The following is an 18076-nucleotide window of genomic DNA, read 5'->3' as shown; positions in this document are numbered from 1 at the left end:
ACACTGGGGCCACTATTCCTCCCACTGACACCAACACTGGGGCCACTAGTCCTCCCACTGACACCAACACTGGGGCCACTAGTCCTCCCACTGACACCAACACTGGGGCCACTAGTCCTCCCACTGACACCAACACTGGGGCCACTAGTCCTCCCACTGACACCAACACTGGGGCCACTAGTCCTCCCACTGACACCAACACTGGGGCCACTAGTCCTCCCACTGACACAAACACTGGGGCCACTAGTCCTCCCACTGACACAAACACTGGGGCCACTAGTCCTCCCACTGACACAAACACTGGGGCCACTAGTCCTCCCACTGACACCAACACTGGGGCCACTAGTCCTCCCACTGACACCAACACTGGGGCCACTAGTCCTCCCACTGACACCAACACTGGGGCCACTAGTCCTCCACTGACACCAACACTGGGGCCACTAGTCCTCCCACTGACACCAACACTGGGGCCACTAGTCCTCCCACTGACACCAACACTGGGGCCACTAGTCCTGCCACTGACACCAACACTGGGGCCACTAGTCCTCCACTGACACCAACACTGGGGCCACTAGTCCTCCCACTGACACCAACACTGGGGCCACTAGTCCTCCCACTGACACCAACACTGGGGCCACTAGTCCTCCCACTGACACCAACACTGGGGCCACTAGTCCTCCCACTGACACCAACACTGGGGCACTAGTCCTCCCACCTGGTGATCCTGCCAGTAACCCACTTCCTATCTTAGGGTGACAACGCTCACTCACTGTGCCGGCTCTTGGGAGGAGCTATGCAAATATCTAAATGCCTAGATGGGTGACTTAGCAGGTTGTATTTGCATGCAGACCACTCTGGGTGACGCTCACATGATGCTGAGACCCCACGATTGAAAGAACCAAAATCCAATAAATGAAAGGGGTGATCCAGGGACCACCAGGCTGGGGAGGGAAGGGCTGACACAGATTAAGGAGCATCTAAAACTCATAACAGCATAGCAAACCCCCCTCCCCCACCCCCCCAGGGCTGGTTTTGAGAACGGTTACAAAAGGGAAAAACCCATGAAACATTTTAACATTCTTTATTAAAAAACATATAGCAGCGACACAGATTGTACAGAACAGACACGTTTTGATGATTACATATATGTATGGTGCAGGGGGGCGGGGCTTATTCCAGCTCTTTATACCGCTCCAGGATCAGCCGCTTCATGTTCTCCCGGTACGATTCTCCTGCCGGCTTCGGACTGCCTGAAGACTTTAGGCGCTTCTTCTCACTTTTGTCACCCAAAATATCACTGCAACACAAAACACAGCGGATGTCACACAGTAGATGAGGTGACGCGTGACCGGCAGAGGAGAGAGAGGAGGCAAAAGGCAGAGGACAGAGAGGGAGGCGACACGGGACCGGCAGAGGACACAGAGAAGGCGACACGGGACCGGCAGAGGACACAGAGAGAGGAGGCGACACACGACCGGCAGAGGACACAGAGAGAGGAGGCGACACGAGACCGGCAGAGGACACAGAGAAGGCGACACGGGACCGGCAGAGGACACAGAGAGAGGAGGCGACACGAGACCGGCAGAGGACACAGAGAGAGGAGGCGACACGGGACCGGCAGAGGACACAGAGAGAGGAGGCGACACGAGACCGGCAGAGGACACAGAGAGAGGAGGCGACACGAGACCGGCAGAGGACACAGAGAGAGGAGGCGACACGAGACCGGCAGAGGACACAGAGGAGGCGACACGAGACCGGCAGAGGACACAGAGGAGGCGACACGAGACCGGCAGAGGACACAGAGGAGGCGACACGAGACCGGCAGAGGACACAGAGGAGGCGACACGAGACCGGCAGAGGACACAGAGAGAGGAGGCGACACACGACCGGCAGAGCACACAGAGAGAGGAGGCGACACGAGACCGGCAGAGGACACAGAGAGAGGAGGCGACACACGACCGGCAGAGGACACAGAGGAGGCGACACACGACCGGCAGAGGACACAGAGGAGGCGACACGAGACCGGCAGAGGACACAGAGGAGGCGACACGAGACCGGCAGAGGACACAGAGGAGGCGACACGAGACCGGCAGAGGACACAGAGGAGGCGACACGAGACCGGCAGAGGACACAGAGGAGGCGACACGAGACCGGCAGAGGACACAGAGGAGGCGACACGAGACCGGCAGAGGACACAGAGGAGGCGACACGAGACCGGCAGAGGACACAGAGGAGGCGACACGAGACCGGCAGAGGACACAGAGGAGGCGACACGAGACCGGCAGAGGACACAGAGGAGGCGACACGAGACCGGCAGAGGACACAGAGGAGGCGACACGAGACCGGCAGAGGACACAGAGGAGGCGACACGAGACCGGCAGAGGACACAGAGGAGGCGACACGAGACCGGCAGAGGACACAGAGGAGGCGACACGGGCCCGGCAGAGGACAGAGAGAGAAGGCGACACGGGACCGGCAGAGGACAGAGAGAGAAGGTGACACGGGACCGGCAGAGGACAGAGAGAGAAGGCGACACGGGACCGGCAGAGGACAGAGAGAGAAGGCGACACGGGACCGGCAGAGGACAGAGAGAGGAGGCGACACGGGACCGGCAGAGGACACAGAGAGGAGGCGACACGGGACCGGCAGAGGACACAGAGAGGAGGCGACACGGGACCGGCAGAGGACACAGAGAGGAGGCGACACGGGACCGGCAGAGGACACAGAGAGGAGGCGACACGGGACCGGCAGAGGACACAGAGAGGAGGCGACACGGGACCGGCAGAGGACACAGAGAGGAGGCGACACGGGACCGGCAGAGGACACAGAGAGGAGGCGACGCGGGACCGGCAGAGGACACAGAGAGGAGGCGACACGGGACCGGCAGAGGACACAGAGAGGAGGCGACACGGGACCGGCAGAGGACACAGAGAGGAGGCGACACGGGACCGGCAGAGGACACAGAGAGGAGGCGACACGGGACCGGCAGAGGACACAGAGAGGAGGCGACACGGGACCGGCAGAGGACACAGAGAGGAGGCGACACGGGACCGGCAGAGGACAAAGAGAGGAGGCGACACGGGACCGGCAGAGGACACAGAGAGGAGGCGACACGGGACCGGCAGAGGACACAGAGAGGCGGCGACACGGGACCGGCAGAGGACACAGAGAGGAGGCGACACGGGACCGGCAGAGGACACAGAGAGGAGGCGACACGAGACCGGCAGAGGACACAGAGGAGGCGACACGGGACCGGCAGAGGACACAGAGAGGAGGCGACACGAGACCGGCAGAGGACACAGAGGAGGCGACACGAGACCGGCAGAGGACACAGAGGAGGCGACACGGGACCGGCAGAGGACACAGAGGAGGCGACACGGGACCGGCAGAGGACACAAGAGAGGAGGCGACACGAGACCGGCAGAGGACACAGAGGAGGCGACACAGGACCGGCAGAGGACACAGAGAAGGCGACATGGGACCGGCAAGGGACACAGAGAAGGCGACACGAGACCGGCAAGGGACACAGAGGAGGTGACACGGGACCGGCAAGGGACACAGAGGAGGCGACACGGGACCGGCAAGGGACACAGAGAAGGCGACACGGGACCGGCAAGGGACACAGAGGAGGCGACACGGGACCGGCAAGGGACACAGAGGAGGCGACACGGGACCGGCAAGGGACACAGAGAAGGCGACACGGGAACGGCAAGGGACACAGAGAAGGCGACAAGGGAACGGCAAGGGACACAGAGAAGGCGACACGGGAACGGCAAGGGACACAGAGAAGGCGACACGGGACCGGCAAGGGACACAGAGAAGGCGACAAAGGATGGGCAGAGAACAGAGATGAGGTGACATGAACAGAATTTCACATTCTACAATGGGTTTTCACACAACTGTGAGCAACACTGAGGAGCTGGTTGCCTCAGCAGGAGGTTATTGAAGAAAACCTGCCATGTGTGATTTCTCACCTCCTGAAAATACCAGTCAACTGGCTGTGGGTGGTTATGAATCACAGACCTAAACAATCCCTTCTCGTGTTTCAGGTCGGTGACTCAAAGTATCAACTGAACAGCCAAGCAATTTGCATTTTCAGACTGAGTAGGCTGCAATGGAAGCCTACATCTGTCATGTATGAGAGATCCCAGAGATATTGTAGACTCCTGAAGGGCGCCGGAGATCTGCCACACACATGGGGGGCTGGAGATCTACCACACACGGTGGGGGCCTGGAGATCTGCCACACACGGCAGGGGGGCTCTGGAGATCTGCTACCCGGTGCAAAACCTAATACAGATCCCAGGGGTGTGCAATTCTGCATCTGTTAGGTGCCCGTCAGCCTGTGCTGCTCAGACTGTGTCCTCTGATCTGCCCATGGTGGTCTGTACAATCTGCATTGGCTCTTTTAGCTTTGGTTTTCCATGGTGATCTTTTATAGTGTGTGTGTGGCTTTACCTGTGTTAGCCGTACAGAGAGTGTGAAGGACGGAGAAGACACAAACGCACAGTAACTCAATCCGCTGCTGGATGTCATATGGCAAGCCACAGAGCCTGGATCTCTAGGACCTCCAGACACACAAAGACCTCAGAACCTAAACCCTTATTTCTAGGCCTCTATACCGTCTCATTTTACCTCTTTGCTCTCTGCCCCGCTTATTCCTACTACACACCGATTAATAAGAATAATAATAAAAAAATAAAATAAAGCCTGACAGCTCAGATTGGAGCGGCTGTACCAACAACGTCATTAGTACATCGATCTCCCTGCTGAGATGCCCCCCTCCACCAGAACACTCTGGTTAGCCAATGGCTGAGTGCGCTGATTGGGAGACGGTCGGCTGCTGGTTTTCTAGCTTGCTTGTCCGACAGAAGCCAGCCAAACCCCCGGCTTCTGTCGGACCGACTCCAGTACACAATATCGGACTGTTTTTTTATTGAACCAATCGTTGTTGCCCGACATTCGGCCCATGTGTGTACTAGGCTTAAGACTACTACTTGTGCAATGGACCCTCGGGTTTTACAAGACCGCATAATCTAGTTAAAGTGGAGCTGGAAGTTCAGCCCCCCTCCTTTCCCAGCAGCCTGGCCAGTCACAAAAGCGCAGTGTGCGTGCGCAGTAAGGAACCGGTTTCCCTTAGCCGAGATGGAGGCGGCAGCACCTAAGAACTGATTGAAAAAAAATCGGCTCGGGTGAGGACATCGCTGGATTCCTGGACATGCAAGTGTCCCAATATTAAAAGTAAGCAGAAGTGGTGGATGGTGCTCAATATTTTGGTGGGCAGGGGGTTGCAAACAAACAAACCTGCCCCCCCCCCTTTTTACTAGGGACACTGCAAACAACCCGACACCCCCCACTCCAGGCGACTGATGGTTAGGCTGCTCATTGCTGCAGATTGTGGTGGGAAGTGCCGGTGTAACGACATATTCGGCGACCCATCACAGTTTGCTATGGAAGTGACGTTCTGTCGCCGCCATCTTGCTACACCCCACACTCGTCCACAGTGAGGATACACTAAGGGGGAAAGTGGACATGTTACACCCACCGGAGTTTTGCATTTTACACGTATTTATAACATTAAAGTCAGTTTATATAGTGAAATGCAGGACTTACAACTCCGTCTGACTACTTAGATCTTGAATTTTAAAAGCAGCGGCAACCCTGTTCATCTCACAGGTTTGCTAATCTGACAGAAGTTCGCTGCTTTTAAAATTCAACATCTAAGCAGTCAGACGGAGTTGCAAGTACTTTATTTCACTATATAAACTGACTTTACTGTTATAAATACGTCTAAAATGCAAAACTCCCGTGGGTGTAACAACATGTCCGCTTTCCCCCTTCTTAGTGTAGCCTTACTGTGGACGAGTGTAGGGTGTACCAAGATGGCAGCGACGGAACATCACTTCCGTAGCAAACTGCGATGGGTCGCCGAATATGTCGTTACACCGAGCCTTTGCTTCTCCCGGCCGAACGGGAAGGAGCCTGGAGCTTCGCTTTAATGGCACTGCATTGTCCTCTATGTATTGCTACTATGTACACAGTAGAAAACAAGAATCCTTGTAAAACTCTTGGGGCGGGTTCCAGACTAGGCCCCGCCCTGGAGGTACAGATATAGTATACATGTTCCGGAGCAGAATCTGGACACAGAGCAGATAAAAAGTTCCTCATCTCAGAAAGGGGCATCAATGTGGGTCACATGACTTCCATTAGATGGAACAGGAAATCATTTAGCGTTTCTCTCGTATATGGACAACCCCCAGACCTCCAGCCATGGAGGAACCACAGGATCCAGGCTCTGTCTGACTAGATACACTATATTGTCAAAAGTATTGTGACACCTGCCTTCACACGCACATGAACTTTAATGGCCTCCCAGTCTTAGTCTGTAGGGTTCAATATTGAGTTGTCCCGCCCTTTGCAGCTATAACAGCTTCAACTCTTCTGGGAAGGCCGTCCACAAGGTTTAGGAGGGTGTCTATGGGAATGTTTGACCATTCTTCAAGAAGTGCATTTGTGAGGTCAGGCACTGAAGTTGGATGAGAAGGCCTCGTAGTCTCCCCTTTAATTCATCCCAAAGGTGTTCTATGGTGTTGCGGTCAGGAATCTGTGCCGGCCAGTCAAGTTCCTCCACCCCAAACTCGCTCATCCATGTCTTTATGGACCTTGCTTTGTGCACTGGTGGGCAGTCATGTAGGAACAGGAAGGGGCCATCCCCAAACTGTCCCCACAAAGTTGGGAGCATGAAATTGTCCAAAATGTCTCAGTATGCTGGTATTCCCTTCACTAGAACCCTTAAGGGGCCAAGCCCAACCCCTGAAAAAACAACCCCATACCACAATTCCCCCTCCATCAAATGAGTTGGACCAGTGCACAAAGCAAGGTCCATAAGGACATGGATGAGCGAGTTTGGGGTGGAGGAACTTGACTGGCCTGCACAGAGTCCTGACCTCAACACCATAGAACACCTTTGGGATGAATTAGAGCGGAGACTACGAGGCCTTCTCTCCCAACATCAGTACCTGACCTCACAAATGTGTTTCTGGAAGAATGGTGAAACATTCCCATAGACTCCCTCCTAAACCTTGTGGACGGCCTTCCCAGAAGAGTTGAAGCGGTTGAAGACTGGGAGGCCATTAAAGTTCAAGTGCGTGTAAAGGCACACGTCCCAATACTTTTGGGAATATAGTGTATGTTGAAACCCCTCAGCAGTAGCAGGGCCCACCTTGTACAGTCCAAACTATGGGTGAGAGAATTTACCTTCTGGTATCTGCACCCTTTGCTTTCCTTTTCTCAAAAGTGCAGACCTCGAGGTCCAGGCCTTCATCTGCCTCCTGCTGAGAGTAAAATAACATGACAGGTCTCCGCCATATGGCTGCAGATACACAGCAGGAATTTTTTTTAAATTTTTTTTTTTAAAGGGGGGTGGGGGAGAACATGCAGGAGGCAGACAGAATGGTAAATGGTGATTATGATGCGCAAACCAAGCAATACAGATCAGGGACTTGCACACGGGGTATGGGTCAGTTGGCAAGTAGAGTACAAACACCAGGCAGTACAGGTGAATGATGTGCGGTGTGTATACACCAGGCAGTACAGGCGAGTGATGTGTAGTGTGTATACACCAGGCAGTACAGGCGAGTGATGTGTAGTGTGTATACACCAGGCAGTACGGGCGAGTGATGTGTAGTGTGTATACACCAGGCAGTACAGGTGAGTGATGTGTAGTGTTTATACACCAGGCAGTACGGGCGAGTGATGTGTAGTGTGTATACACCAGGCAGTACAGGTGAATGATGTGTAGTGTGTATACACCAGGCAGTACAGGTGAATGATGTGTGGTGTGCACACACCAGGCAGTACGGGCGAGTGATGTGTAGTGTGTATACACCAGGTAGTACAGGTGAGTGATGTGTAGTGTGTATACACCAGGCAGTACAGGTGAATGATGTGTAGTGTGTATACACCAGGCAGTACAGGTGAATGATGTGTAGTGTGCACACACCAGGCAGTACAGGCGAGTGATGTGTAGTGTGTATACACCAGGTAGTACAGGTGAGTGATGTGTAGTGTGTATACACCAGGCAGTACAGGCGAGTGATGTGTAGTGTGTATACACCAGGTAGTACAGGTGAGTGATGTGTAGTGTGTATACACCAGGCAGTACAGGTGAGTGATGTGTAGTGTGTATACACCAGGCAGTACAGGTGAATGATGTGTGGTGTGTATACACCAGGCAGTACAGGTGAATGATGTGTAGTGTGCACACACCAGGCAGTACAGGCGAGTGATGTGTAGTGTGTATACACCAGGCAGTACAGGTGAGTGATGTGTAGTGTGTATACACCAGGCAGTACAGGTGAATGATGTGTAGTGTGCACACACCAGGCAGTACAGGTGAGTGATGTGTAGTGTGTATACACCAGGCAGTACAGGTGAATGATGTGTGGTGTGTATACACCAGACAGTACAGGTGAATGATGTGTAGTGTGCACACACCAGGCAGTACAGGTGAGTGATGTGTGGTGTGCACACACCAGGCAGTACAGGTGAGTGACGTGTGGTGTGCACACACCAGGCAGTACAGGTGAATGATGTGTAGTGTGTATACACCAGGCAGTACAGGTGAATGATGTGTAGTGTGCACACACCAGGCAGTACAGGTGAATGATGTGTGGTGTGTATACACCAGGCAGTACAGGTGAATGATGTGTAGTGTGCACACACCAGGCAGTACAGGTGAATGATGTGTAGTGTGTATACACCAAGCAGTACAGGTGAATGATGTGTAGTGTGCACACACCAGGCAGTACAGGTGAATGATGTGTGGTGTGTATACACCAGGCAGTACAGGTGAATGATGTGTAGTGTGCACACACCAGGCAGTACAGGTGAATGGAGATGCGGACAGGATACACGTGTACAGAACATGCAGCACATCTGAGTGGGCAGCGAATTGTCCACCATGCTTTGTATTATCGCACCTGTCGGGCTCCCTCTTCCTCTCTCTCCAGCATCTCCAGCTCTTTTTTGGCCTGCAGCAACCTCCGCTGGATGCATTGATTCTCCTGCCAATAACATCCACATTCAGTCTCTTGAACCTCAGTACACACCTTCCCTGCCCTGAAGCCCTCACCTGCTTCTTACCCCCCGAAGACACACCTGTACCCCCCCCCCCCCCCACTGTCCACACACTGATGGCCCCAAGAAAACCAATTAAGAGCCTTTTCTTTCTCCTCCACTGATGGACATGGGAAGTCTTTCACCTTCGGGTTATACTGCCGCCTACAGGAGGATTGGAGACTAGCAAAAATAAAAAAGACTGTGGGCCGGCCCAAGCCATAACTCCTCCCACCACTAGACTGTCTGATGATCTTCTCAACCAGACATCAGACTTTGGTCCCTCTGCCTGGTTCCATGTCTCCAAGAGGAGCTTCCTTTCCTCTCGACTATGGTTTAGGCTGCAAATCCATCTGTTAGCTACTGACTTTTTTGTTTTCAGCATACTGGATGAACCCTTTAAAGGCGATTTGGTTATCACTCCACTATTTTGCGGTTCAGGTAACCATCTTCCCAAGCTTAGATCAGTTTTCTCCTTTCCCTATCAAGAATTCTATGGTGATGAGTGTCTTTGCTCTTTTGGGCATCAAACATCGCATCGGAGCGCAAAACACATGCGTGTATATCAGCAGAGCAAAGATTGGTGTCGGCAGGGCAGTGGACAGTGTCAGTCTTATTTAATATAAATTATATATATATATATATATATATATATATATATATATTTTTTTTTTTTACTAATTTATTTTGATATTTTTTTTTCTACTATTAATTTTAATTTTACAATTTTTTTTGATTTTACAGAGACCGGAAGCAGGAGGATAAAAAAAAAAAAAAAAAAAAAAAAAAAAAGACAACAGTAAAGTTAGTTTTTTTATATTGTGAAAGATAATGTTACGCCGAGTAAATTGATACCCAACATGTTACGCTTGAAAATTGTGCCCCTCTTGTGGAATGGCTACAAACTTTTACCCTTAAAAATCTCCACAGGCGACGTTAAAAAAACAAAAAAAAAATTCTAGGAGGTTGCATGTTTCAAGTTACAGAAGAGGTCTGTGGCTAGAATTATTGCTCTCGCTCTACCGATCGCGGCGATACATCACATGTGTGGGTTGAACACCGTTTTCATATACGGGGTGTTACACATGTATTGGCTTTCGCGGTCGCTTCTGCACGTGAGCCCGTCGTAGCAGGGCGCCTTTAAAATTACATTTTTTTTCTTATTTATTTTACCTTTTATATTTTTACACTGTTCTTTCAAAAGAAAAAAAAAAATGTGTCACTTTTATTCCTATTACAAGGAATGTAAACATCCCTTGTAACAGAAGTATGACAGGACCTCTTAAATATGAGATCTGGGGGGGGGGGTCAAAAAGATCTCATATTTACACTAAAATTAAATAAAAAGGTCATAAAAAATAAAAATAAAAAAAATAATGACCCTTTAAGAGCTATGGGCGGAAGTGATGTTTTGACGTTACTTCCGCCCTGATCTATGGAGACGGGTGGGGGCCATCTTCCCCCCTCACTCATCTCCATGCCCAGCATGGGTTAAGATCCGATCTCCGCTGCAGATGGCTCCGGTAAGCGGCGGAGGGCAACGGAGCGCGGTGGGGGCCCCCCTCCCGCCGCTGATAAAAGTGGACATGCGGCGAATTCGCCGCAGAGACCCCTTTTTATCTTGAAGCTGACTGCCCATTGAAGAAGAGGATACCGGGGTTATGGCGGCTAGCTGCTGCCATACCAACGATATTCCTCTCCAAACAGCCGACGTGAAAACTGCGGCGGGCGGCCCGTAAGTGGTTAAAAAGTCGATTAAAAAAAATAATCGATTAGTTGGCCGATTGTTTCTGCAAAAGGCACCAAAAAAAAAAAAAAAAACAAACAAAAAATAAAAAAATAAACACAGAGGTGTGACCCAGGCCTGAGATGTTTAGTAACATAATGGGGTTAAAAAAAAAATAAAAAATAAAAAATTAGTACAAAAAGAGCAAATAATCGCTACTGTAAGGCGTTCATTTTTTACTATGGGACAGTGAAAGTAATATAGGGCTGAAACAACTAATTGATTAATCGATTATGAAATTAATCGATTACTATTTTCATAATCGATTAATCGGCCAGTAATATAATGGGGTTAAAAAACCAAACTAAAATTAGCCCTTTATAGTACAAAAAAAGAGCAAATAATCGCTACTGTAAATATTACTTTAACTGTTCTACAGTAAAAAAAAATGAACCCCTTTTAAAGTTGTGATTATCTGCTTTTTTTTTTACTATAAAGGGCTAATTTTTGTCTTTTTAACCCCATTATGTTACTAAATGTCTTAGACCCGGTTCACATCTATGTGTTTATTGGTGCTTTTTGCAGAACTGCACTACAGTTCATTTACATGGTTTCCTATGGGACACGTTCAGATCTGTGCTTTTTTTCAGCCGCTGCGTATTTGGAAAGGGTCGGGGACTTTTAAAAACGCAAAATGGTGCTTCTTTGGTTCAATATACTTCAATAATGGAGAAGCTGCAGAAAAGCATGTAAATGCGTTTTTGAAGCAATTTGTGTTTTTTAATCTGCCCAAAAAATTGCAAAAAAAATACGCAAATTGCAGTAAAATCACATGCACAGAAATCAAAAAAACGCACAGCAAAAAGCACGGCAGAAACAGATCAAAAGCAAACTGCATAGGTGTGTACCGAGCCTTATGCTGACCACACCGATCAATTTTCAGGTGAGAATATTCAGATGAAAAATCTTTGTATATTCGCTGAAAGGGCCGGTTCACACTGCAGGCGAGGCGAGGCGACTCAGACTTGCCTCGCCGCGACCTGCAGCGGCCTCGGCGGCGACTTGCAAATGACTTCTGTATAGAAGTCAATGCAAGTCGCCCCGAGGTCGCCCAAAAGTAGTACAGGAACCTTTTTTCTGAGTCGGAGCGACTCGAGTCGCTCCTCTCAGAACGGTTCCATTGTACAGAACGGGGGCGACTTGCGAGAGCGATGCGAGGCGAGTCGTGTCGCCTCGCATCGCCCGCTGTGTGAACCGGCTCAAAGAATTTTGTTTGAAATTTTCACTTGTTTTAAAAATTAATATAATTTCTGAATGAAAAATCACCTACAGTGTCTAAAAATTCCTTTGACCAAGCAGTTTTCTATTATTTCCAAAGTTTCCCGTCACTGTGGTTGAAAATGAACGTCAAATTTGACCCACTTTTTTTTTTTTTTTTTTTAAGGTTATTAACCGATTAATCGAAAAACAATAAATCGGCCAACTAATCGATTATGAAAATAATCGTTAGTTTCAGCCCTAAAGTAATATTTACAGTAGCGATTTGCTCTTTTTGTACTATAAAGGGCTAATGTTAGTTTTTTTTTTAACCCCATTATGTTAGTGGCCGATTAATCGATTATGAAATTAATCGATTACTCTTTTCATAATCGATTAGTTGTTTCGGGTCCTAGTCCTATTTACATGCTGGGACATTCTGGCCGAAAACGTTTTAGGATGTACGTCTGATGTCATCCTGTACAATGCAGGGCCGGCCAGCCCAGCATTTTACAGGAGGATGCAGAGGCCCCGCCCACATTTACAAAGAGTCAAGTAAACAAAAGGAGAGCACATGTGGAAGCGAGAAATAATCCAAACGTATCACTTTATTCATCATCCCTTTCAGGGGGGAGGGATGGCAAGGATAACTTATTTTTTTCCCCTGGTGCTGTTTTAACCACTTCACATCCCATCCATTATCATATGACGTCCGCAGGAGGGAATCTCCCATCCTGGGCGGGCTTTATATGACATCCTGCGCCTTCCTGACTGCGTCGCTCGGGAGCCGATGCGTGCGCCTGGCAGCCGCGATGTCCGCCGAGCACCCGTGATTGCCCGATAACAGAGCAGGACCGCGGATCTGTGTGTGTAAACACACAGATCCTTGTCCTGTCAGAGGAGGAGGAGGAGACCAATGGTGTGTTCCCAGTAGAGGAACAAAGATCAGTCTCCCCCCCCTTGTGAGTCCCCTCCCCCTACAATCACTCCCTAGGTAACACATTTAACCCCTTTATCGCCCCTTAGTGTTAACCCCCCTTCTTTGCCGGTGAAATTTATACAGTAATCAGTGCCTTTTTATAACACTGATCGCTGTATAAATGTAAATGGTCCCAAAATAGTGTCAAAAGTGTGCGCTATGTCCGCAGCAATGTCGCAGTCACGATAAAAAAATAAAAATAATAATAAAATCGCAGATCACCGCTAATACTAGAGAAAAATAATAAAATTAAAATAAATCTCATAAATCCCCTATTTTGTAGACGCTATAACTTATGTACAAACCAATCAATATGCGAAAATTGCGAGTTTTTTTTTTTTAAAAAACCAAAAACATGTAGAAGAATACATATCAGTCTAAACTAAGAAAAAATCTGTTTGAAAAAAAAAAAAAAAAACAAAAAAAAAAAAAAGTTTTTTTACTTTTAGCTATAATAAATATCCCTATTTTTTTATTTCTTTTTTTTAAACTTGTCGCTCCTTATGTTTATAGCACAAAAAATAAAAACCTCAGAGATGATCAAATACCACCAAAAGAAAGCTCCATTTGTGGGGGGGGGGGGGGGGGGGGGGGAAGATAAAAATTTAATTTAATTTAGGTACAGTGTTGCACGACCACGCAATTGTCATTCAAAATGCGACAGTGCTGAAAACTGAAAAAATGGCCTGGGCAGGAAGGGGTTAAAATGCCCGGTATTGAAGGGGTTAAAAATGCTTCAAGTACACAGCAACATTTCTGTTGATCTGCCAAAAATCCAGTGAGCTCCTAACTTCCTGTAGAGAGGCCACAGTTCTGCATGGAAAACCCGTCCAGTGTCGTCAGCCTGATTCTCCTGGACGACAGAACACCTCCCAGTATGCCATTTAAATTGAAGCAGAGGGTGTTCTGTAGTCCAGCAAGGAAAAGCCAGGCAGAGCTGACACACTAATTGAGATTTTAGTGCAGCAGAGGGAGGATTTGCAGCCAGTTGAGAGCTTGCCGGATTTCTGGCAGATCAGGAATTTTTCTGCACTTGCAGCATGTTTAACCACTTGCCGACCACCTCACATAGATATACACGGCGGCAATATGGCTTCCACCCGCGAATCGCCGTACCTGTACGGCGGTTCCTTTAAGAGCCATAGCAGGTGTGCACTTGCCGCACGGCGGGGGGCCCTCGATGTACGTGGCCAGTGGTAGCGGTCGGCGCCATCCAGAACAGGGATTTGTGTGCAAAAGAGACACAAATCCTCTGACAGGAGAGGAGAGACAGATCTGCTGTTTGTAGTAATTGTGAACAGCGATATGTCTCCTCCCCCCAATCAGTCCCACCCAGTTAGAAACACTCACGAGGGAACACATTTAACCCCTTCCCTACCAGTGACATTTATACAGTAAAATTAGTACATTTTTATAGCATTGATCGCTGTATAAATGTCAATGGTCCCAAAAACAAGTGTCCGATCTGTCCGCCGCAATGTCGCAGCCCTGCTAAAAATCACAGATCACTGCCATTACTAAAAAATAAAAAATAAAAATAAAGCCATAAATCTTTCCCCCCGTTTTGTAGACTCTAACTTTTGAGCAAACCAATCAATATACACTGGTTGCAATTTTTTTTACCAAAAATCTGTAGACTACATACTGGCCTAAACCGATGAAGAAAATTTATTTTTAAAAAATTTTTGGATATTATAGCAAAAAAAGTTAAAAATATAGTTTTTTTTTTTCAAAAATGTATCTTTTTTGTTTATAGAGCAAAAAAAAAAAAAAAAAAAAAAAAAAAAAAACACATGCAGAGATGAGCAAATACCACCAAAAGGAAGCTCTATTTGTAGGAAAAAAAAATGAAAAAAATGGATACAAATTGTGTTCGGTTACAATTGTCAGTTAAAGCGACGCAGTGCCGCATCGCAAAAAAAAAAAAAAAAAAAAAAAAGAGGCCTCGTCATTAAGTGGGCAAATCCTTCCAGGGATGAAGTGGTTAAAGGGCCAAAACACAGGGAAGCTTGTATGTATTGTAGAGATGTACTGACTGTACTATTACAGCGCCTTGAAAAAGTACTCATACCCTTGAAATTTTCCACATTTTGTTACAACCTAAAATTTATTTTATTGGGATTTTATGTGATAGACCAACACAATTATGCGCCACTTTGTGTTGGTCTATTACATAAAATCCCAATAAAATACATTTTACGTTTTTGGTTGTAACATGACAAAACGTGGAGAATTTCAAGGGGTATGAATACTTTTTCAAGCCACTGTAATGGACAGAAATGCATTTTAAAGAAGGGGTCCCCAACCTCTGGGCCGGTGCTGGTATGTGGCCTGCTGAGAGTAGGGCCGCACGGCAGGCAGAGAGAGCCAGCACAACCTGCACTGCTATCCTCCAACCACTGGAAGGCGCCAGCTTGCCTTCTAGCACCACTACTCCCTTCTTATGGGAAGAAAGGAGGAGAATGGGAGGCAGAAGAGCTGGGACAGGATCACATGGAGCGCTGGTGAGACCCAGGCTGCACTCCACTGCCCCCCCCCCCTCCCACCCCCATGAGACAACAGGCGGAAATCCCAGCGGCCCCCTCAACAGTCTACACATCCCCCCCCCCAAGGTGACAAGCTGCAACCCCAACCCCCGCCCCCACGGTCACAGGCTGCAACCACCTTGAGAATGTGCAACACACAAGACAGATGACTGACCCGAAATTACACTCACCTCTTGCTCTCTCTGCTGCAGGTACGCGAGCTGCTTCCGAGACTTCTTCATCTTCTCCTGAAGTGCAATATTTTGCTGTAAAAAAAAAAAAAAAAAAAAAATAAAGGATTGCAGTCAGTTAATGGTAGATCTAGGCGTCTCATGGTACAAGGAGGGACAGTGGTGGGTAGCTTTCCCATGCTAAGATGAAGGACAATACACAGGACAGACTTTAACCATGTGTGGACTGCCCCCCCCCCCCCCCCCCGGACACCCACTGCCTCACATGGTAGATCTAGAGAGGGCACCAGTACTGTGGACGGTTGGCATGTGCAGGCAAAGTGCTGCCCTGGTACGTCCCTGCCTGCTTCCCAGTTTAGGGCATGCCTGATTGTGCAGCCGGAGTCTGTCAGCAAGTCCTGGCCAATGATTCATGGCTGGAACCTGCTGATCAGCTGTGTCCAATCACAGCCCCAGAACCCTGTGCTGACAATCAACACAGAGCTCTGTACAGAGAAAACGATCTCTCTGTTTCTTATCCCTGCAAATCAGGGATGAGAAACTTAGAGATCTACAAGTAAAAGCAGCATACTTTACACATAATCCACATAATCCACATAGTCAGGCACACATTTAGCCCCCTTGATCCCCCTAGATGTAACCCCTTCCCAGCCCGTCTCCTTGGTACAGTGACAATGTATAGCATTAACCCTGATCACTGTATTAGTATCACTGGAAGTCAGTCCGTCCCCACCTCCCGAGTCAGTGTCAGATTGCCCGTCGCACTATTCTATTAAGTCGCTGATCGCCACCATTAGTAGTATAACAAAATAAAAAAATTCTGATTTTATCTCTCTCTCTACCTATATATACATCTATATCTCTATCCCATAGTTTGTAGCTACTATAAACTTATGCAAACCAATCAATATACACTTACTGGGATTTTTTTATATATATATCTAGATATATCTATATATATATTATATCTAGATATATATAAAAAAAATCCCAGTAAGTGTATATTGATTGGTTTGCATAAGTTTATAGTAGCTACAAACTATGGGATAGATATATATAGTAGGGCTGAAACAACTAATCGATTAATCGACAACTAATCGATTATGAAATTAATCGATTACCATTTTCATAATCGATTTAATCGGCCAGTAGCATAATGGGGTTAAAAAAAACTAAAATGAGCCCTCTATAGTACAAAAATATAATCACTACTGTAAATATTACTTTCACTGTTCTACAGTAAAAAAATGAACCCCTTCCAGTAGCGATTATCTGCTTTTTTGTACTATAAAGGGCTAATTTTAGTCTTTTAACCCCATTATGTTACTAAATGTCTTAGACCTGGGTTCACAGCTATATGTTTTTTGGTGCTTTTTGCAGAAACGCACTACAGTTCATTTACATGGTTTCCTATGGGACACGTTCATATTTGTGCTTTTTTCAGCCGCTGCATATTTGGAAAGGGTCGGGGACTTTAAACGCAAAACTGTGCTTTGTTTGGTTCAAAATACTTCAATGGAGAAGCTGCAGAAAAGAATGTAACGTGTTTTGCAGCAATTTGTGTTTTTTAATCTGCCCAAAAAAAATAAATGCAAATTGCAGTAAAATCACGTGCTCAAAAATCAAAACGCTTAGCAAAAAGCACTGCAGAGACAGATCAAAAGCAAAAACTGCATAGGTGTGTACCGAGCCATATGCTGGTCACACGGATCAATTTTCAGGTGAGAATATTCAGATGAAAAATCTTTGTACGTTCGCTGAATGAAAGAATTTTTTAAAAATGTTCACTTTCTGAACAAAAACCACATACAAGTCCTTTGACCAAGAAGTTTGCTATTATTTCCAAATTTTCCCATCACTGTGGTTGAAAATGAACGTCAATTTGACCCACTTTTTTTTTTTTTTTTTTTTAAAGTTATTAACCGATTAATCGAAACAATAATCGGCCAACGAATCGATTATGAAAATCATCATTAGTTGCAGCCCCAATATATAGATTTATAGAGAGAGAGAGATTATAAATAGAGAGAGAGAGAGAGGAGAGAGAGAGAGAGAGAGAGGAGAGAGAGAGAGAGAGAGAGAGAGAGAGAGGGGGAGAGAGAGAGAGAGAGGGGAGAGAGAGAGAGAGAGAGAGAGAGAGAGAGAGAGAGAGAGAGGAGAGAGGGGGAGAGAGAGAGAAGTAGAGAGAGAGGGGAGAGAGGAGAGAGAGAGAGAGAGAGAGAGAGAGAGAGAGAGAGAGAGAGAGAGGGGGGGAGAGAGAGAGAGAGAGAGGAGAGAGAGAG

At 47.7% G+C, this 18076-nt stretch overlaps 1 protein-coding gene across 1 annotated transcript in view; it reads right to left on the bottom strand.

Annotated features, from left to right (window-relative positions):
- Positions 1–1065: 1065 nt before the first annotated feature.
- Positions 1066–18076, bottom strand: part of LOC143927112 (uncharacterized) — a 57495-nt gene continuing 40484 nt past the window's right edge. Inside the window, 4 exon segments of the mRNA XM_077451067.1 lie at positions 1066–1297; positions 7257–7330; positions 8981–9064; positions 15795–15884. Of these exon segments, the coding sequence (XP_077307193.1) occupies positions 1171–1297; positions 7257–7330; positions 8981–9064; positions 15795–15884 (375 nt within the window). The 3' untranslated portion in view covers positions 1066–1170.

This window comes from Lithobates pipiens, unplaced genomic scaffold (genome assembly GCF_037356315.1).
Source record: "Lithobates pipiens isolate NorthernLeopardFrog02 unplaced genomic scaffold, aLitPip1_a1.2 Scaffold_23, whole genome shotgun sequence".
NCBI lineage: Eukaryota > Metazoa > Chordata > Amphibia > Anura > Ranidae > Lithobates > Lithobates pipiens.
This window is presented reverse-complemented; position numbering and strand designations above follow the sequence as displayed.